Here is a 23,166-nt window from a genome sequence, read left to right on the forward strand (position 1 = left end):
AGCCTCTTCCAACCACTTCCAGCCTCTTCTCAACTAGCAAATGCTCTGTCCTACACATTGGGAAGAAGAATCTGAACTCCAAATACGAACTGAATAATCAAATTATCACAGATAATCCCCACTCGGTTAAAGACCTTGGTATACTAATAACAAAAGATTTAACTGCCAAAGCCCACTGCAACAACATAGCCAAGAAGGCTGCAAGAGTTGTAAACCTAATCCTACGTAGCTTCTGCTCTGGCAATCTCACACTACTTATCAGAGCTTACAAAACTTTTGCCAGACCCATCCTTGAATACAGCTCATCTGTTTGGAACCCATATCGCATCTCAGACATTAACACCCTTGAAAATGTCCAAAGATACTTCACCAGAAGACCCCTTCACTCCTCCACTCGAAATAGAAACATGATCTAAGTATTGCCCACAAGATCATATGCTGCAACGTCCTGCCTGTCAGCGACTACTTCAGCTTCAACCACAACAACACAAGAGCACACAACAGATTTAAACTTAATATTAACCGCTCCAAACTTGACTGTAAAAAATATGACTTCAGTAACCGAGTTGTCGAAGCGTGGAACTCATTACCGGACTCCATAGTGTCATCCCCAAACCCCCAACACTTTACCCTTAGATTATCTACGGTTGACCTATCCAGATTCCTAAGAGGTCAGTAAGGGGCGAGTACAAGTGCACTAGTGTGCCTTCCGTCCCCTGTCCTATTGCTCTCATATATCTCCTATATACCTTTCTTCCATTCCTATATCTCTTCTTCTATTCTTTCATTGATATGTGCTATTACTATATCTTCTTTTCTATTCTTTCTTAGATATATTTTACTATGAGTATCTCCTCTATAAACTTCATCATGTATTTTACTATGTGTATATAGACATATACCCACTAAAACCCTCATTGTGTATTGGACAAAATAAATAAATAAAATGAAATAAAATAACCTACCAACCTGGCCTCTTCCAGATACGGATAGACCTAACGATCACAATTGGGAAGAGAACTTCCGTTGCTGAGCAAGGTGATGGTTAGGTGACTTGTCACCGATTTCACAATTTTTTGTTGGTTGTTAAGCAACTTGTCAGGGTTCCAAGTAGAACACCCATAACAAGCAAAACTCTGAGACAAGTGCATTCCTCAAAGAATAGCTTTTTTGGATATATCATTTTGATATAAGCCCTACATGGCATGGGACCAGATTACTTATGGGACCGCCTTCTGCCGCATGAATCCCAGTGACCGGTTAGGTCCCACAGAGTTGGCCTTCCCCAGGTCCCGTCAACTAGACAATGTCACTTGGCAGGACCTAGGAGAAGAGCCTTCTCTGTGGGAGCCCCGGCCCTCTGGAATTAACTCCCCCCAGAGATTCGTGTTGCCCTACCCTCCTCGCCTTCCGTAAGAGTCTAAAGACTCATTTATGCCTCCAAGCTTGGGGTCATTAGGTTCTAACCCTTAGCTAATGAATGGATAGTGAGCTTATTTGAATGGATATGTGTGTATGTTAATCGTTTTTTTAGTTTTTAAAATGTAATTCTTAATTTTTAATTTTATCTTGATGTATTCTGTTTTTATATGCTGTAAGCCGCCCCGAGTCTTTGGAGAGGGGCAGCATATAAATTTTAATTTTAATAATAATAATAATAATAATAATAATAATAATAATAATAATAATAATAATATGTATACTGTTTTTATATGCTGTAAGCCGCCCCGAGTCTTTGGAGAGGGGCAGCATATAAATTTAATTAATAATGAACACAAGAACAAGGGGACACAATCTGAAGTTAGTTGGGGGAAAGATCAAAAGCAACGTGAGAAAATATTATTTTATTGAAAGAGTAGTAGATCCTTGGAACAAATTTCCAGCAGACATGGTAGATAAATCCACAGCAACTGAATTTAAACATGCCTGGGATAAACATATATCCGTCCTAAGATAAAATACAGGAAATAGTATAAGGGCAGACTAGATGGACCATGAGGTCTTTTTCTGCCGTCAGTCTTCTATGTTTCTAATAATAATAATAATAATAATAATAATAATAATAATAATAATAATATGTATACTGTTTTTATATACTGTAAGCCGCCCCAAGTCTTTGGAGAGGGGCAGCATATAAATTTAATAAATGATGATGATGATGATAATAATAATAATAATAATAATAATAATAATAATAATAATAATATTTAGGTCCGTTGAGACCTATATACTGCATCAGTCCAAAAGAGAGTTGTGAAAATATCTATAGATCCCTCACATCCCGGAAACAAATTGCTGCAACTTCTACCCTGAAAACGACACTTTAGGGCACTGCACACCAGAACAATTAGACACAAGAACATATTTTTCCCTAATACCATCACTCTGCTTAATAACTAACTCCCACAACACAGTCAGTCTAATTTACTAAGACTGTATTACTATTATTCTTCGCTTTGGGACATAAGTTTATCACTTTCTCAAAACAATCAGTCACATGGTCCAATCAAGGCACTACCTGGTTGCCTGGTGACAATGCTCCTCCTTCCCGTGACCAGGTGTGAGAATGTCCTTAGTTCCCAAGAGAAAGTAGTTTGTTTTGGCTATAGAATCCCAGGTATATAAAATCCCCTCCATCCCTCAGCTCCAGCGTGACAATACTGAAGCTTACAAGACGGTTTCGATATCCAGTGTGTCCCCCCGCCGCCCATCCAGTTGACTTTGCTTGCTTTTTTAAAAAAAATTATTTATTTTATTTATTTTATTTATTTTATTTATTTTATTTATTTTATTTATTTTATTTATTTTATTTTTATTTTATTTATTTTATTTATTTTATTTATTTTATTTATTTTATTTATTTTATTTATTTTATTTATTTTATTTATTTTATTTATTTTATTTATTTTATTTATTTTATTTATTTTATTTATTTTATTTATTTTATTTATTTTATTTATTTTATTATTTTATTTTATTTTATTTTATTATTCTATTCTATTCTATTCTTATTTTATTTATTTATTTATTTATTAGATTTATATGCCGCCCCTCTCCGAAGACTATTCTATTCTATTCTATTCTATCCTATTCTGTATTTGGATTTATATGCCAGCTGGACATATCACAATGCGGTTCACATGACCTCAAAACAATGCAACCGTCACAAGTACATGCCAGTTGCCAAGCACTTCAATTTTGATCATGTAACTGGGCTAATGCTGGTTCAGTTGTATGTACAAGGACCAATCATTTCCCAGTGCTGTTGTAACTTCAAACAGGAAGTTGGAATGGTTGTAAGTCAAGGACTGTCCATGTCAGATTGCTGTGTAGGGAGTATTTGCTGAGAATTCTGCGACTTGTTTTTAAAAATATCGAGAATGCTTTAGAATTGAGGGCAGAAGGGGAGGCAGTTTCTCCACCTCTGCCTAGAAGTGATTGGGATTAAATTTACGCAGAAGACCTGTTTCTCTGGTGGATTATCCTCTGCCTTCTAAAGGTAAAATAAGCTTCTAGTCCTCATGCTTCCACATTAAAGGCTGTTTAAAATTGGCTTCCGCAAAATCAGTCAAAAACAGATTTAGGAGATGAACCATCCTTCAAGTTTTCCACATGCTTCTTCCTTTTTTTCCTGGTTATTGTTGTAGCTTCTCGGATCTTTTCATCTTTGAAATGTGGACGTTTTCCCTGTCTGCTTCCTCTGTCTCTTATCTCTTCCTGCATCTCACTCATAAATTAGATTTGCTGAGTCTCTTCTTACATTCCACTTATATGTCCTCCAGGTCAAATCTTGCTGGCACAATTCTTTAATTTTCTAAGTATTGTGACATCAGTAATTCAGGATCTTTTTATGAGCACATCCTGAAGACTAGGTTCCATTTTTCCAAATTCATTTTTCTATTAAGTAGCCTGCTTGCTTCTGATACTGTTCTTTGAATTAAAAACATACTTTTTTTTTCTAGAATTCCAGGTTCTCCGTTTCTCCATTTTGGTAATCCAGTCACCTGTTAATAGCACAAGGTGACCTGATAGCAGCCTTACAATATCTCAGGGGTTGCCACAAAGAGGGAGTCAAGCTATTCTCTAAAGCACCTGAGTAGAGTACTTTTTTATCGAGAATAGAATAGAATTCTTACTGAGAAGGAATAGAATAGAATGGAATAGAACTCTTTATTGAGTAAGGAATAGGAATAAGAATAAGAAGGGAAAGGAAGATTTATTTGGCCAAGTGTGATTAAACACACAAGAAATTTGTCTCTGGTACAGAAGCATTCAGTGCACTCGGAAAACAACAGAGAAAATAACAATAACAACAACAACAGACGATCCAAAGTGCAGACTCTGTAAAGAAACAGATGAAACAATCGATCACATACTCAGCTGCTGCAAAAAGATCGCACAGACTGACTACAAGCATAGACATGATGCTGTGGCACAGATGATCCACTGGAACTTGTGCCGGAACTACCATTTCCCAGTGGCAAAGAACTGGTGGGATCATAAGCCCGAAAAAGTGGTCGAAAATGAGCAAGCAAAACTATTGTGGGACTTCCGACTTCAGACTGACCGAATTCTGAAGCATAACACACCAGACATCCTGATTGTGGAGAAATAATAATAATAATAATAATAATAATAATAATAATAATAATAAAGAAAGTATGGATCATCGACATCGCAATCCCAGGAGACAGCAGAATTGAGGAGAAGCAGCTAGAGAAATTAGTGAAATATGAAGATCTAAAAATCGAGCTGCAACGACTCTGGCATAAGCCAGTGAAAGTGGTCCCAGTGGTACTTGGCACGCTGGGCGCAGTGCCAAAGGATCTCAGCGGACATTTGAAAACCATCGGAATTGACCAAATCTCCATCTGTCAATTGCAAAAGGCCACTTTACTGGGATTGGCAAACATAATTTGCCGCTACATCACACAGTCCTAGGTGCTTGGGAAGCGCCCGACTGGTGATGAAATACGAAATCCAGCATAGTGATCTCGTTTGCTGTGTTGTATTGACACAATAATAATAATAATAATAATAATAATAATAATAATAATAATAATAATAATAATAATAGAAGGAGGGAATAAGAGTTCATGAAAGGATAAGTAACACGACACCCACTGCTCAAAAATATAATATAAACTGCTCAAAAAAATAAAGGGGACACTTAAACAATACAATATAACTCCAAGTAAATTAAACCTCTGTGAAATCAAACTGTCCACTTAGGAAGCAACACTGATTGACAATTTCAGGTGTTGTCAGCACATTCAACTTTGTACAGAACAAAGTATTCAATGAGAATATTTCATTCATTCAGATCTAGGATGTGTTCTTTCAGTGTTCTCTTAATTTTTTTGAGCAGTATACATTCACATCAGGTAGAACTTAAGTTGTCATCCTGCTTGGTCGACTGCGAGAATTAGATATGCAGTATAGTGATGCCCAAGGGAAGAAACAGTCCCTGTGTCTACTTATCTTGGCACACAATACCCTATAGCACCATCCCAAGTACTGAAAGAGTTTATATCCAGGATGTGAGGAATCTTTATTTTATTTATTTATTTATTTATTTTGTCCAATACATAATACACATTGAAGAGAATAGATATGTAATAATATAAATAAAAAAAAGAATAGAAGAAAAGATATAAAAGTATAGGTGAACATATTTGAAAGGAAGAAAAGATAAATGAGATAAGGAGAGACAATTGGACAGGGGATGGAAGGCACATTGGTGCACTTATGCACGCCCCTTACTGAGCTCTAAGGAACCTGGAGAGGTCAATCGTGGATAGTCTAAGGGAAAAATATTGGGGGTTAGGGGTTGACACTACTGAGTCAGGTAATGAGTTCCATGCGTCGACAACTCGGTTGCTGAAGTCATATTTTTTACAGTCAAGTTTGGAGTGGATAATATTAAGTTTGAATCTGTTGCGTGCTCTTGTGTTGTTGCGATTGAAGCTGAAGTAGTCATTGACAGGTAGAACGTTGCAGCATATGATCTTGTGGGCAATACTTAGATCGTGTTTTAGGCGATGTAGTTCTAAGCTTTCTAGACCTAGGATTGATAGTCTGCTTTCGTAGGGCATTCTGTTTCGAGTGGAGGAGTGAAGGGCTCTTTTGGTGAAGTATCTTTGGACATTTTCAAGTGTGTTGATGTCTGAGATGTAGTATGGGTTCCAGACAGATGAACTGTATTCAAGGATGGGTCTGGCAAAAGTTTTGCATGCTCTGGTGAGTAGTGTGAGATTGCCAGAGCAGAAGCTGCGTAGGATCAGGTTAACAACCCTTTTTGGCGATATGGTTGCAGTGGGCTTTGGCACTTAGATCATTTGATATTAGTATTCCAAGGTCAGGTATTCCTCAGGTATTTCTCATCCGTTCTAATTCTAAGCACACTTGCTCAGCTTTTCCAAGAAACTGGGTTCAGCTCTTGGGTTTTTCCATCCCTACTCATTCTAGCACCGGACTACCGCCGTAACTTAGCGGCCATGGGGTGGGCTGGTTTTGTGTTTTAATTACAGTCTATATAATTACTTCCCAGCATGTTGAAGTAATAGAGAGTTGCTTCAGCAGGCTTCCAATTTCCTCATCTCATTAGGCTTTTAACACGATTATTAGTATAATAACCAGCTATGATGATTTTCTCATGTAGCTTTTTGCATTCTCCAATTTGCAGGATGTCTTGATTGGTTAATTTAGGCGAATTATTCTGATTGTCTTGATGATGGTTGGTTGATTACAACACAGCAGGGGCATAATTCCTTCATCTAGGAAATCGGGGTTTTGGTGTGTGTTTCCCCCCCCCCCCTTATTTCTCTCTCTCTCTCTTTTTTTTTTTTTTGGATTTTGGTATGAAAACTCCGAGGATGTGTTTACCTCGGCGTCTTTCCATTTGCATTTGCCCACGCACGTTTAATTGGATATTTGCCTGAAAGTGCTCGACTGAAGAGCTGAAAAGAAGAAGGGGGAAAAAAGAGCAATCAGTTTAGTGACAGTAAATTTTGAGACAGTCTCAAAATGGGTGAACAGTGCAGTCAGGCGGTAGGGAAAGCAAGTAGGATGCTAGGCTGCATAGCTAGAGGTATAACAAGCAGCAACAGGGATATTATATAGAGTGCTGGTGAGACCAGATTTGGAATACTGTGTTCAGTTCTGGAGACCTCACCTACAAAAAGATAGGCTGAGTCAACCTTGAGTGGTTGAGATCTGAACTGCTGAACTGCAGTTAACAGTTAGCTGAAGTAGCCTGCACTATAACAACTGCACCACCTCTGCTCTGTAGAAACAAAAGTATTAATATGTTTGTGAGTGACTTAGGGGAAGGTTTGGTAGGGAAGGTTTGCCTATTTGCCGATGACTCTAAAGTGTGCAATAGGGTTGATATTCCTGGAGGAGTCTGTAATATGGTAAATGATTTAGCTTTACTAGATAAATGGTCAAAGCAATGGAAACTGCAGTTTAATGTTTCCAAATGTAAAATAATGCACTTGGGGAAAAGGAATCCTCAATCTGAGTATTGCATTGGCAGTTCTGTGGTAGCAAAAACTTCAGAAGAGAAGGATTTAGGGGTAGTGATTTCTGACAGTCTCAAAATGGGTGAGCAGTATGGTCGGGCAGTAGGAAAAGTAAGTAGGATGCTTGGCTGCATAGCTAGAGGTATAACAAGCAGCAACAGGGAGATTGTGATCCCGCTGTATAGAGTGCTGGTGAGACCCCATTTGGAATGCGGTGTTCAGTTCTGGAGACCTCACCTACAAAAAGATATTGATCAAATTGAACGGGTCCAAAGACGGGCTACAAGAATGGCGGAAGGTCTTAAGCATAAAACTTATCAGGAAAGACTTCATGAACTCAATCTGTATAGTCTGGAGGACAGAAGGGAAAGGGGGGACATGATCGAAACATTTAAATATGTTAAAGGGTTAAATAAGGTCCAGGAGGGAAGTGTTTTTAATAGGAAAGTGAACACAAGAACGAGGGGACACAATCTGAAGTTAGTTGGGGGAAAGATCAAAAGCAACATGAGAAAATATTATTTTACTGAAAGAGTAGTAGATGCTTGGAACAAACTTCCAGCAGACGTGGTAGGTAAATCCACAGTAACTGAATTTAAACATGCCTGGGATAAACATATATCCATTGTAAGATAAAATACAGAAAATAGTATAAGGGCAGACTAGATGGACCATGAGGTCTTTTTCTGCCGTCAGTCTTCTATGTTTCTATGTTTCTATGTATGCTGACAAATGCAGCAAGGGGGAAAAAAGATTAACTTTGAGCAACATCCGAAGAGCAAGAGACTAGGAAGAGTTTAGAAACGTGATGAAGAACTAAGCAAGATTTCTGTTGTGAGTCCTCCTTGTCCACCTCAGGTCATGTCTGATTCTGAGGAGGATGACCTGGGCCCCTCTGGGTACATTGGACCGGGGAGGGGGGCTGTGAGAGCAAGAGTGAGGGGGAAAATGACTTGGGGGAGCCTGTGGAGGCTGACGTGACATTGGGGGAATGGTCCCAGTCAGACAGTGAGGAAGACATGTTAGTGGAAAACAATTGGATAAAGCCTTGCTATAGAACAGTGATGGTGAACCTTTTTTCCCTCGGGTGCCGAAAGAGCGTGGGTGTGCACTATCGTGCATGTGCAAGTGCCCATACCCATAATTCAATGCCTGAGGAGGGTGAAAACAGTTTCCTCTGCCCCCTGGAGGCCCTCTGGAGGCCGGAAACATCCTGTTTCCCAACTTCTGGTGAGCCCAGTAGGCTCATGTCTTCCTTTCCCCGGGCTCCAAAGGTTCCTCCTCCTCCATCCCCCCCCCTGAGGTTTCCTGGAGCCGGGGGAGGGTAAAAATGCCCTCCCTCATCCCCCTGGATTATTATTATTATTATTAATAATTTGCGGAGAGGGGCGGCATATAAATCCAATAAACCTAACCTATTATTATTATTATTATTATTATTATTATTATTATTATTATTATTATTATTTATTGGATTTGTATGCCGCCCCTCTCCGCAGACTCGGGCCGGCTAACAACAATGATAAAAAACAACATGTAACAATCCAATTTAATAAAACAACTAAAATCCCTTATTATAAAAACCAAACATAGACACAAACATACCATACATAACTTGTAATGGCCTAGGGGAAGGAATATCTTAACTCCCCCATGCCTGGCGACAAAGGTGGGTCTTGAGTAATTTGCGAAAGACAAGGAGGGTGGGGGCCGTTCTAATCTCTGGGGGGAGTTGATTCTAGAGGGCCGGGGCCGCCACAGAGAAGGCTCTTCCCCTAGGGCCCGCCAAACGACATTGTTTGGTCGACGGGACCCGGAGAAGGCCAACTCTGTGGGACCTTATCGGCCGCTGGGATGCACTCTGGAAGCCAAATACGCCCTCCCAGAGCCTCTGTGTGAGCCAAAAGTCTGCTGGCTGGCACAAACATGCACGTTGGAGCTGATCTAGGGCAACAGCTTGCGTGCCAGCAGATTTGGCTCTGCGTGCCACCTGGGGCACCCTTGCCATAGGTTCGCCATCACTGCTATAGGAGAATGATCACAAGGCGAGGGGAGTTGCAGAGTAAAAGGTATTAATTCACCGTTTTAGCTCTTTGACGTGTGATGTCACTTCCAGGCAATACAAAGGAATGGGGTTGTGGGAAATGGGGCGTGGAGCCTCAACGTCTTTCTATGTAAAAGACGAGAAACTAGGGCTGTGCTTGAATGAAGTTTTAAAACCATGATTTCTGCCTCAAAAAGACAATCTTTAATGCTATGAAAGGTTTTCGGTGAGCTAATGCATTTGTTTTGAGTAAATTATATGAGCTGAGGTGGCACAGTGGGTAGAGTGCAGTATTGCAGGCCACTAAAGCTGGCTGCTAGATCTGCAGGTCAGCGGTTCAAATCTCATCACCGGCTCAAGGTTGACTCAGCCTTCCATCCTTCCGAGGTGGGTAAAATGAGGACACGGATTGTGGGGGCAATAGGCTGGCTCTGTTAAAAAGTGCTATTGCTAACATGTTGTAAGCTGCCCTGAGTCTAAGCAGAAGGGCGGCATAACAAAAATCAAATAAATAAGCAAATAAATAAGCAAATAAATAAATAAGCAAATAAATAAATAAGCAAATAAATAAATAAATAAATAAAGAGTGAGTGAGTGAGTGAGTAAATCAGTATAAATACGAAAGTAATTAAATAAATAAAGAGACAGACAGACAGACAGACAGACAGACAGACAGATAGATGGGTACTAAGGAATGTAGATAAGGACTGAGTTTGGCGCTCTTCCCCGGACCTTGATCAAAGCTGGCTCTAAATGAGATAGAATCTGCTCCTATGCTACTTTTAACCCTGCGTTTTCATTCACGTATGCTTGAGTTTGAATAAAGAGTGAGTTTTATTAATAAATAAGTGATTTTTCCGAGATTGGAGTTTATCAGAAGCCCGCGAAACAGAACAATTTCTAGCATTCTTCTCTGGATTCAGCCGTGGTGGCTGCGTCAAAAATTATAAGTTTGTTTGTTTGTTTGTTTGTTTGTTTATTGGACTTATATGCCATCCCTCTCTGTGGACTCGGGGCGGCTTACAACATTTTGATGAAAAGATACAATAAAGCCAATTAATAGAATAGTTAAGTTAAAAATTATCTTAAAAGCTAAACATTTAAAATAAAAAATCAATGTTCCTTGGTTAGGATACAATTAACAGAATAATAGAGTTGAAAGGGACCTTGGAGATCTTCTAGTCCAACCTCCAGCTTATGTAGCAGACCCTAATCCACTCCAGACAATCTCTTCTTAAAAGCCTCCAGTGATGAAAAACCTAGAACAGTGATGGCAAACCTTTTTTAATTCGCGTGCCAAAAGGGGCTGTGTGGGTGTGTTAGCATGTGTGCATATACCCACGCCCTTCCCTCCCCCCCACACATCCTCACATACACACACATGCTGCCCCTGTGAATGGGCACAATCCCCTCCGGTCCCCGCGCATGCGCATAAGCCTCACCGAAACCAGAAGTTCCGAAAACGTACTTCCGGTTTGCCCATTGTGCTGTTTTTTGCACTCCGGAGGATTCAGGGAAGCCAATTTTAATTTGGTCTTTAAATCAACACCCCCCACCCCCCACCCCAAATGTTGTGGTTAGATTTACTTTGTTTTTAGAATAGAATAGAATTCTTTATTGGCCAAGTGTGATTGGACACACAAGGAATTTGTCTTTGGTGCAGATGCTCTCATAAAAGAAAATATACATTTGTCAAGTATCATGAGGTTAAAAACATAGGGGTCAAATAAGCAATGAAGAAGCAATCAATATTGATAGAAATCTAAGGATACAAGCAACAAGTTATACAGTCCTAAGTGGGAGGAAAAAGATGATAGGAATGATGAGAAAAAACTAGTAGAAATAGAAGTGCAGATTTAGTAGAAAGTCTGACAGTGTTGAGCGAATTATTTGTTTAGTAGAGTGATGGCGTTCGGGGGAAAAACTGTTCTTGTGTCTAGTTGTCTAGGTGTGCAGTGTTCTATAGCAATGTTTTGAAGGTAGGAGTTGAAACAAGTTGTGTCCAGGATGCGAGGGGTCAGTAAATATTTTCACAGCCCTCTTTTTGACTCGTGCAGTATACAAGTCCTCAATGGAAGGCAGGTTGACAGCCATTGTTTTTTTCTGCAGTTCTGATTCTCCGCTGAAGTCTGTGTCGGTTCTGTTGGGTTGCAGCACCAAACCAGACAGTTATAGAGGTGCAGATGACAGACTCAATGATTCCTCTGTAGAACTGTATCAGCAGCTCCTTTGGGTAGTATTATATCTTGCTCCAATTCAAAAATATTTTCCAGGGCATCTTAAAATTAGAAAATAAAAATCCATTTAAAAAAAGAACGAGGGCGATTATTCAGTGCTTTCAGGAAATAGCGTAATTCTGGAATGGAGAGTAAGTTCAGTGGAGTAGTGTAAATTGCTTTAAAATATTGACCGATAATAATTTCCCATACTAATTTTACTTTCTTTTCCAGAGGGAATTCCCCAAATTCTTCACCTTCCGTGCCAGGGATAAGGTAAGGGTTTATCTTTTTATTAATGCTTATTGCTGTATTTGCTAAGACTTCTCTCCTGGATTAGTTTCCATCCATGTTTTTTTGTGCTTTAGAAAATAAATTGACCCTCCCCCTTCTTTGTAGCAGCCCCTTAGCTAAACAAATAGATAAAATAGATAAATAAAATTGAATTGATTTATTTAGGTTATGTTTTATGTTTATGTTTATTAGATTTGTATGCCGCCCCTCTCCGTAGACTCGGGGCGGCTCACAATACAATAAAAACAGTTCATAACAAATCTAATAATTTACAATTTAAAATATTTAAAAAAACCCATTATTAAGCAGACATACATACAAGCATACCGTACATAAATTGTATAGGCCCGGGGGAGATATCTCAGTTCCCCCATACCTGACAACAAAGGTGGGTTTTAAGGAGTTTACGAAAGGCAAGGAGGGTATGGGCAGTTCTAATCTCTGGGGGGAGCTGGTTCCAGAGAATCGGGGCCGCCACAGAGAAGGCTCTTCCCCTGGGGCCCGCCAACCAACATTGTTTAGTTGATGGGACCTGGAGAAGGCCCACTCTGTGGGACCTAATCGGTCGCTGGGATTTGTGCGGCAGAAGGCGGTCTCGGAGATATTCTGGTCCAATGCCATGAAGGGCTTTAAAGGTCATAACCAACACTTTGAATTGTGACCGGAAATTGATCGGCAACCAATGCAGACTATTTGAGTGCCACTCTTTCCTGGGGGCTTGATGTTGGATGAGAAACCTTAGTGAATGCCATGTTGTTTACTCTCAGTTGTGTAAAACTATATTTGCTTCCTTCCCAGTTCGAAGAGGACAGAATCTACCGCCACTTGGAGCCGGCCTTGGCGTTCCAGCTGGAGCTCAACCGAATGCGCAACTTCGACCTCACTGCCATCCCGTGTGCCAATCACAAGATGCACCTCTATCTGGGGGCAGCGAAGGTTGAGGCAGGAGCAGAGGTTACTGATTACCGATTCTTTGTCCGAGCGATCATCCGCCATTCAGACTTGGTGACGAAGGTGGGGCTTCATTTACCTTTTGTGTTTTATATTCTCGTAAGCGCCCTTTGGCCCACGGATTGGGTGGCATAGCAGTCAAATTAATAAAGAATAATGAATGTTGTGTTATAATAATAATAATAATAATAATAATAATAATAATAATAATAATTTATTAGATTTGTATGCTGCCCCTCTCTGAAGACTCGGGGCAGCTCACAACAACGATAAAAACAATATTATATTGGCACAAATCTAATATTAAAAAAACTAAAAACCCTATCATAGTTAAAAACCAAACAGCACATACATACCAAACATAAATTATAATAAGTCTGGGGGAAAGGTGTCTCAAATCCCCCATGCCTGGCGGTATAGGTGGGTCTTAAGTAGGTTACGGAAGACAAGGAGGGTTGGAGCAGTTCTAATCTCCGGGGGGAGTTGATTCCAGTAGGCCAGGGCTGCCACAGAGAAGGCTCTTCCCCTGGGGCCCACCAGACGACATTGTTTAGTTGAGGGACCCGGAGAAGGCCAACTCTGTGGGACCTTATTGGCCGCTGGGATTCGTGCGGTAGCAGGCGGTTCCGGAGGTACTCTGGTCCAATGCCATGTAGGGCTTTAAGTTATGTTGTGATGTCTGTCTTGTAAGACTTAAGTACAATATTTAAACAAACAAATAAGTATGTCGAAATGAGATGGATCATGTACTGTCTTGTTTTAATGTTTATATAATAACATTTATTTTAAAAATAAAAAAATAAAGAATAATGAATGAATCCCAGCGACCGGTGAGGTCTCACAAATTCGGCCTTCTCCAGGTCCCGTCAACTAGACAATGTTGCTTGGCGGGGCCTAGGGGAAGAGCCTTCTCTGTGGGGGCCCCAGCCCTGTGGAATCAGCTCCCCCCAGAGATCCATACTGCCCCCACCCGATTGGCGGCAGCAGGCATGGGCACTCCTGACTCCTTGTGCCTCGTGCAAGATTTGGCTTCTGCACATTGCTGATATTTTTGCTTACATACATGCACAAAAGTAAAAAACGGCTAAAATCGATGAAATCTCGCAAGCGCAAGCGAAATTTTGGTTATTTTCAGCAGTATTTTTGTTTTTGCGAAATCTGTCAGTTGTGTCATTCCTGGGCCATTTCCGCTACCTGGACGGCGTTGCCCCCATGTGGGGGGAGTAGCCATGACTATTCCTGACTCTAAAAAATGCCAATGACCAGCTGGGCCCTCATTTTATTGGCCTCAAAAGGCCTTAGCCAAGATCGAACTGCGGGCATCTGGCCGTTAGCAGAAGTAGCCTGCAATATATATTTATATATTTATATATAGATTTGTATGCCGCCCCTCTCTGAAGACTCTGGGCAGCTCACAACAACAATAATACAATATAGAGAGTACAGATCTAATATTAATAAAAAGCTAAATTTAAAACCCATACATATTAAAAACAAATGTTACTGCACAATCACACCATTGTCATGTATTCCAATCAGAAAAAAAAGGGGGGGGGATAGCTAGTCCTCCCATGCCTGGTGACATAGATAGGTATTCAACATCTTGCGGAAGGCAGGAAGAGTGGGGGCAATTTGAATCTCCAGGGGGAGTTGATTTAAAAGGTCGGGGCTGCCACAGAGAAGGCTCTTACCCTGGGTCCCACCAAATGGCATTGTTTAGTCGACAGGACCCGGAGAAGGCCAACTCTGTGGGACCTGATTGGCCGCTGGGATTCATGCGGCAGAAGGCGGTCCCGCAGGTATTCATAATTCAAAGTGTTGGTTATGACCTATAAAGCCCTTCATGGCACCGAACCAGAATATCTCCGGGACCGCCTTCTGCCGCACAGATCCCAGCGACCAGTTAGGCCTCACAGAGTTGGCCTTCTCCGGGTCCTGTCAACTAAATCCAATAAATAAATAAACAATGTCGTTTGGTGGGACCCAGGGGAAGAGCCTTCTCTGTGGCGGCCCCGACCCTTTGGAACCAACTCCCCCGGATATCAGAGTTGCCCCCACCCTCCTTGCCTTTCGTAAGCTCCTTAAAACCCACCTCTGTCGTCAGGCATGGGGGAATTAAGACTTTCCCTTCCCCCTAGGTTTATAAAATTTATGTATGGTATGTCAGTATGTATGATTGGTTTTTTAAATTGGTTTTTTTTTTTGAATTAACTTAAATATTAGATTTGTTTACATTGTATTATTATTGTTGTTAGCCGCCCCGAGTCTACGGAGAGGGGCGGTATAGAAATCTGATTAATAAATAAATAAATTCTGGTCCGATCCCATGTAGGGCTTGCATTCTAACCCCGACTCTTAAGTTTTGGTAATTCTGCTCTGAGTGATACATAACCCTAAAGAAGATCAGGAGCTGAATAGAAATGCATACAGATAGTCCTCGACTTACAAAAGTTTGTTTAGTGACTGTTTGAAATGACAACGGCACGGAGAAAAAGTAATTGAGTAATGGTCTGAGACTAAGGGGCTTAGATGCGTTGCCTTTGTCATGGTCAGACCATTTCCTACTACGGCTTGACTTCCTGGCTCCAATCCTTCCCCGCAGGGAGGCGGAACCAATTAAGATGTTCCGCCCCAGACGCCTGATGGACCCTGAGGGCTTTCAGACGGCGCTTGGGGTTATACCAGAGGCACTTGTCCACAGTTCGGCAGAGTCTCTTGCGGAGGCCTGGAACAAGGCCGCAGCGGAGGCTCTTGACCGGATTGCGCCTTTGCGACCTCTCCGAGGCGCTAGACCCCGTAGAGCCCCATGGTTCAACGAGGAGCTCCGGGAGTTGAAACGCCAGAAGAGACGTCTAGAGAAGCGATGGAGGAAGAGTAGGTCTGAATCCGACCGAACACTTGTAAGAGCTTTTATTAAGACTTACAAAGTGGCGCTCAAGGCGGCAAGATGCGCGTACCATGCCGCCTTGATTGCATCAGCGGAATCCCGCCCGGCCGCTCTGTTTAGGGTGACCCGCTCCCTTCTTAATCAGGGGGGAGTTGGGGAGCCCTTACAGAGTAGTGCCGAGGACTTTAACACGTTTTTCGCTGATAAAGTCGCTCGGATCCGAGCCGACCTCGACTCCAATTGTAAAACAGAGTCGACTGACAACGAGTCAGTCGAGGTGACTGGGGCACGTACTTGTCCACCTGTCTGGGAAGAGTTTGATCTGGTGACACCTGATGAAGTGGACAAGGCCATTGGAGCTGTGAGTTCTGCCACCTGTTTACTGGATCCGTGTCCCTCCTGGTTGGTTTCGGCCAGCAGGGAGGTGACACGGAGCTGGGCCCAGGAGATTACCAACGCTTCCTTGGGGAGGGGAGTTTTTCCATCACTCTATAAAGAAGCGCTTGTGCGCCCCCTCCTCAAGAAGCCCTCCCTGGACCCAGCCGTACTTAACAACTATCGTCCAGTCTCCAACCTTCCCTTTATGGGGAAGGTTGTCGAGAAGGTGGTGGCACTCCAGCTCCAGCGGTCCTTGGAAGAAGCCGATTATCTAGGTCCCCGGCAGTCGGGTTTCAGGCCCGGTTACAGCACGGAAACCGCTTTGGTCGCGTTGATGGATGATCTCTGGCGGGCCCGGGACAGGGGTTTATCCTCTGTCCTGGTGCTCCTTGACCTCTCAGCGGCTTTCGATACCATCGACCATGGTATCCTTCTGCACCGGCTGGAGGGGCTGGGGGTGGGAGGCACTGTTCTTCAGTGGTTCTCCTCCTACCTCTCTGGCCGGTCGCAGTCGGTGTTAGTGGGGGGCCAGAGGTCGACTCCTAGGTTTCTCCCTTGTGGGGTGCCTCAGGGGTCGGTCCTCTCCCCCCTGCTATTCAACATCTACATGAAACCGCTGGGCGAGATCATCCAAGGACATGGGGTGAGGTATCATCAATATGCGGATGATACCCAGCTTTACATCTCCACCCCATGCCCAGTCAACGAAGCGGTGGAAGTGATGTGCCGGTGCCTGGAGGCTGTTGGGGCCTGGATGGGTGTCAACAGACTCAAGCTCAACCCGGATAAGACGGAGTGGCTGTGGGTTCTGCCTCCCAAGGACAATCCCATCTGTCCGTCCATCACCCTGGGGGGGGAATTGTTGACCCCCTCAGAGAGGGTCCGCAACTTGGGCGTCCTCCTCGATCCACAGCTCACATTAGAACAACATCTTTCAGCTGTGGCGAGGGGGGCGTTTGCCCAGGTTCGCCTGGTGCACCAGTTGCGGCCCTATCTGGACCGGGACTCATTGCTCACAGTCACTCATGCCCTCATCACCTCGAGGTTCGACTACTGTAATGCTCTCTACATGGGGCTACCTTTGAAAAGTGTTCGGAAACTTCAGATCGTGCAAAATGCAGCTGCGAGAGCAGTCATGGGCCTACCTAGGTATGCCCATGTTTCACCATCACTCCGCAGTCTGCATTGGCTGCCGATCAATTTCCGGTCACAATTCAAAGTGTTGGTTATGACCTTTAAAGCCCTTCATGGCATTGGACCAGAATATCTCCGAGACCGCCTCCTGCCGCACGAATCCCAGCGACCGATTAGGTCCCACAGAGTGGGCCTTCTCCGGGTCCCGTCAACTAAACAATGTCGGTTGGCGGGCCCCAGGGGAAGAGCCTTCTCTGTGGCGGCCCCGGCCCTCTGGAACCAACTCCCCCCGGAGATTAGAACTGCCCCTACTCTTCCTGCCTTCCGTAAACTCCTTAAAACCCACCTTTGCCGTCAGGCATGGGGGAACTGAAACATCTCCCCCTGGGCACGTTTAATTTATGCATGGTATGTCTGTGTGTATGACTGTTAGTATATGGGTTTTTTAAATATTTAAATATTTTAAATTTGTCTGATTGCTTATGATTTGTTTTTACATGTTGTGAGCCGCCCCGAGTCTTCGGAGAGGGGCGGCATACAAATCTAAGTAATAAATAAATAAATAAATAAATAAATAAAATGACTATTTTTCAGATTGTTGGGGATGCAAGATGCTGACTCTGCAAACCGCTTAGAGACGGCCGTGAAGCGGCATATAAATCTAAGTACTATTGCTATTTCTAACTTAGGAGTTTATTTTCCCAGGAAGCGTCGTTTGAGTACCTCCAGAACGAGGGGGAGCGCTTGCTATTAGAAGCCATGGACGAGCTGGAAGTAGCTTTCAACAACACAAATGTGCGCACCGACTGCAACCACATTTTCCTCAACTTTGTCCCTACCGTTATTATGGACCCTTCAAAGGTAGGTTGCCTTGCTGTCCTTGTCCCCTTTCCCTGTCCGACTCTGCTTAAGCAGGGTCAAAGAATGTAGTGCAGGCGTTAGTTGCCCTGAGTCCCAGGAGATTGGGTGGCATATAAGTCGATTAATTTAAATTAAATTAAATTAAGTTTAACCACATTGTGTTCAGTTCTGGAGACCTCACCTACAAAAAGATATTGACAAAATTGAACGGGTCCAAAGACGGGCTACAAGAATGGTGGAAGGTCTTAAGTATAAAACGTATCAGGAAACACTTAATGAACTCAATCTGCATAGTCTGGAGGACAGAAGGAAAAGGGGGGACATGATCGAAACATTTAAATATGTCAAAGGGTTAAATAAGGTCCAGGAGGGAAGTGTTTTTAATAGGAAAGTGAACACAAGAACAAGGGGACACAATCTGAAGTTAGTTGGGGGAAAGATCAAAAGCAACGTGAAAAAATATTATTTTACTGAAAGAGTAGTAGATCCTTGGAACAAACTTCCAGCAGACATGGTTGGTAAATCCACAGTAACTGAATTTAAATATGCCTGGGATAAACATACCGTATATACTCGAGTATAAGCCGACCCGAGTATAAGCCGAGGCACCAATTTTTGCCACAAAAACTGGGAAAACTTATTGACCCGAGTATAAGCCGAGGTTAGAAAATGCAGTGGCTACTGGTAACTTATAAAAATGGAAACCAATAAAATTACATTAATTGAGACATGTTTTAGAATATTTATTTTAAAGAAAACCAGTAAACTAACTCTGTAAATTTAAAAGAGGGTAAACAAATTAACAATATTAACAATAAATTAAAAAGTAAAAAAAGTAGCTCAATCAGCAACAAAGCTAAAACCTAAGAGTTAGAATCCTTCAAAACTGGATTCCTTCTCATCATTAATTGGATTTACATTATTGTTCTGTTTTTATATATGCTGTCAGCCACCCTGAGTCCTTGGAGAGGGATGGCATACAAATCCAATTAGATAGATAGATAGATAGATAGATAGATAGATAGATAGATAGATAGATAGATAGATAGATAGATAAATAAATCTGTATCCAAAGAAGAGCTTCAGCATTAGCTGCTGTGAGGTTATCAGCATGACCTCCAACTCTGTTATTGTTGTTTGTTGATTTTGTTGTTGATTTTGTTGTTGTTGTTGCTGCTATATTTTGTCCATGTCAGCCACATGGTCTACTAATGAGTCTACAGAGAGGGGCTGCATACAAATCTAATAAATAATAATAAAAATAAATAATAATAATGACAAGAAGCTAAGTTCACCAGTTTCTTCCAAAGCCAGGCTGAGCCTCCAAGATTGTAAAAGTTGAAGCCAAGTGATTGTAATTCTCACCGGCCCAGAGTTTACAATGAAGCAACCACATTTAGCTGGAGAAAAATATGCAGACTCATCTATTATGCCTTAATGATCCCTTAAGCCCTTTGCTCAAACAGGGAACTGGAATAATTGCTAAAGGAGAGAACAGGAGCCAAACTGCACCTGGTGAACCACAAACATGTGTGGTGCGGTTTTGGCAAGGTGGATTTTTTCCGACAGGCTGGTCTCCTGGATGTACGGCTTCGACGGGCTATTTTAAATGACGAAATGACAGAGAACTTGTCTTTCGAAACACCGTGAAGCGGCTGTGGGAAGGGTGAGTTGCCTCCTTTCCCCGGCACCAGCAAAGTTGCCAGCCAACTGCTCTGACGGCGTGCGAGAGGGGAAAAGCCGGTGAGGTCGGGGGGGGGGGATTCCTGCTTCATGAGTCCCCCCCCCACCTCACCAGCTTCGCATCGTCTTTTCCCCTCTCGCACGCCGTCGGAGCAGTTGGCTGGCAACTTTGCTGGACCCGGGGAAGGGAAGGTAGCTGCCCTACCCTTCCCACAGCCGCGTCACTTGGAGCCCCGTTTTACTTCTCTCTTGGAGCTCCTGTCGGCATCTTGCAGCTGCCTTCCCTTCTCCGGGTCCAGCAAAGTTGCCAGCCAACTGCTCCGACGGCGTGCGAGAGAGGAACAGACGATGCGAAGCTGGTGAGGTCGGGTGGGGGGACTCATGAAGCAGGAATCCCCTCCCCCCTGACTTCCCATCGTCTGTTCCTCTCTCGCACGCCGTCGGAGCAGTTGGCTGGCAACTTTGCTGGACCGGAGAAGGGAAGGTAGCTGCAAGGCGCCGACAGGAGCTCCAAGCAGGAAGTAAAAGGGGGCTCCGAGTGACGCAGCAAAGTTGCCAGCCAACTGCTCCGACGGCGTGCGAGAGAGGAACAGACGATGGGAAGTCAGGGGGGGGGATTCCTGCTTCATGAGTCCCCCACCTCACCAGCTTCGCATCGTCTGTTCCTCTCTCGCACGCCGTCGGAGCAGTTGGCTGGCAACTTTGCTGGACCCGGAGAAGGGAAGGTAGCTGCAAGGTGCCGACAGGAGCTCCAAGCAGGAAGTAAAAGGGGGCTCTGAGTGACGCGGCTGTGGGAAGGGTAAGGCAGCTGCCTTCCCTTCTCCGGGTCCAGCAAAGTTGCCAGCCAACTGCTCCGATGGCGTGCGAGAGGGGAAAAGACGATGGGAACTGGGGGGGGGATTCCTGCTTCATGAGTCCCCCCCCCTGACCTCACCAGCTTCCCATCGTCTTTTCCGCTCTTGCAGTTGGCTGGCATCATTGCTAGAGCAGGGGAGAGGAGGCAACTGCCACACTCTTGCCACAGCCGCTTCGGTTCACCACACTTTGCCGTTTCCCACACTCGCCCAAGCCAGCAATGTCTGCCGGGCTCCCGCGGTGCGCCCTCTTGTGGTCACCCGGCGCCCTCTTGTGGTGACCCGAGTATAAGCCGAGGTCGGGTTTTTCAGCCCATTTTTGGGGCTGAAAAACTCGGCTTATACTCGAGTATATACGGTATATCCATCCTAAGATAAAATACAGGAAATAGTATAAGGGCAGACTAGATGGACCATGAGGTCTTTTTCTGCCGTCAGTCTTCTATGTTTCTATAAGTCGATTAATTTAAATTAAATTAAGTTAAATTAAATTAAATTAGCTGCAAAACAAGTACCCAGGCAGGAATCATTTTTCAAAATAATAATGATAATAATAATAATAATAATAATAATAATAATAATAATAATAATAATAATAATATTTATAACCTGCCTTTATTATTTTCGTAACTAACTCTGTGTGCGTGTTTGTATGTGGTTGGCCCAAAGTCACCCAGTCAGCTTTCATGCCTAAGGTGAGACTCGAACTCATAGTCTCTCTATGATTGGTCCAAAGTCACCCAGCTGACCTTCATGACTATGGATTGGAACTCATTTTCTCCTGGCGATTGGTCTGAAGTCACCCAGCCAACTTTCATGCTTAAGGCGGGACTACAATTCACTGTCTCCTAATGATTGGCCCAAAGACACCCATCTGGCTTTCATGACTAAGGCGGGACTACAACTCACATCTCCTTCTGATTGGCCCAAAGTCACCCAGCCAACTTTCATTGCCTCTAAGGCTGGATTAGAATTATAGTTTCCCAATTTCTAGCCTATGTTTTAACCATAACACCAAACTTGCTTTTCTTCATCTTCCAAATGTTGTTCCTGTTGTTCTTGTTACTATAATTAATTTCATTTAAAAATTGGGAGCTTGGGGCAATTTTCTTCTATTTCACCATTTACTGTATTTTTTCTTTGGTGCCGTACCTCTTATTGATTGATTGATTGATTGATTTTGTATGCCGCCCCTCTCTGCAGACTCAGGGCGGCTAACAATATATGGTAAGTGTGGCTGATTTATTTTAGCAAAATTCATTATCCGTGTTCTAGGGAGCCTTTTCAGATGAAAAGTGGGATTCCACCCTTCTCCCAAAAGCTAGCTAGCTAAATGAATGAATGAATGAATAAATAAATAAATATTAAAAATTAATTAAATAATAAACAAATAAACAAAAACCCAGCAAATAAACAAATCAATCAATCAATCAACCGGTTCAGTGAAGGGCTGCCTGCTGCCGCCGCTACTGGTGCACTCCCGGTAACAAGCGCGGGCACGTCTGGCATGCGCGTGTGTGCACGCCGGCATGAGATTTGGCTTCTGTGCATGCACAGGAAGTGAAATGTCGCTTGAGGACACTCCTGAGATTTTTATTTATTTATTTTATTTAGTTATTTATTAGATTTGTATGCCGCCCCTCTCCAAAGACTCGGGGCGGCTAACAACAATATAAAAAGACAATGTAAACAAATCTAATATTAAAAGACAATCTAAAAAACCCCAATTTAAAGAACCACTCATACATACAAGCATACCATGTATAAATTCTATAAGCCTAGGGGGAAGGGACATTTCAATTCCCCCATGCCTGACGACAGGGGTGGGTTTTAAGGAGCTTGCGAAAGGCAAGGAGGGTGGGGGCAACTCTGATATCTGGGGGGAGCTGGTTCCAGAGGGTTGGGGCCGCCACAGAGAAGGCTCTTCTCCTGGGTCCCGCCAAACGAGATTGCTTAGTCGACGGGACCCGGAGAAGGCCAACTCTGTGGGACCTAACCTGTCGCTGGGATTCGTGCGGCAGAAGGCGGTCCCGGAGATATTCTGGTCTGATGCTGATTAGCAGCAATTTCTTTGCTTCCGCGCATGCACAGAAGCCAAAAAATGCCCCAAATCGGCAAAATCTCACACGCGAGCATCCTCACGTGAGATTTTGCTTCATACGCAGAAGAACATGCACGCGTCGGGAACACAGAGATGTGTGTGCGCCTCCGTTTTTTCAACCGGACCTGACCATTACGGCTGCAGCCCATTACTGAATTAGTTGCACTTACAATTGGGTGTACCACGTTCTCGATACTGCGGAAAGCGCTCCTGTAGATGGTCCTTGGGAACAGAGACAGT

General features: G+C 43.1%; 1 protein-coding gene across 1 annotated transcript in view; it reads left to right on the forward strand.

Moving 5' to 3' along the window:
• ACACA (acetyl-CoA carboxylase alpha) overlaps positions 1-23,166 on the forward strand; it is a 312,028-nt gene that overhangs the window by 147,657 nt on the left and 141,205 nt on the right. Inside the window, 3 exon segments of the mRNA XM_070735330.1 lie at positions 12,018-12,059; positions 12,876-13,091; positions 18,133-18,288. Of these exon segments, the coding sequence (XP_070591431.1) occupies positions 12,018-12,059; positions 12,876-13,091; positions 18,133-18,288 (414 nt within the window).

This window comes from Erythrolamprus reginae, chromosome 1, assembly GCF_031021105.1.
Source record: "Erythrolamprus reginae isolate rEryReg1 chromosome 1, rEryReg1.hap1, whole genome shotgun sequence".
Classification (NCBI taxonomy): domain Eukaryota; kingdom Metazoa; phylum Chordata; class Lepidosauria; order Squamata; family Dipsadidae; genus Erythrolamprus; species Erythrolamprus reginae.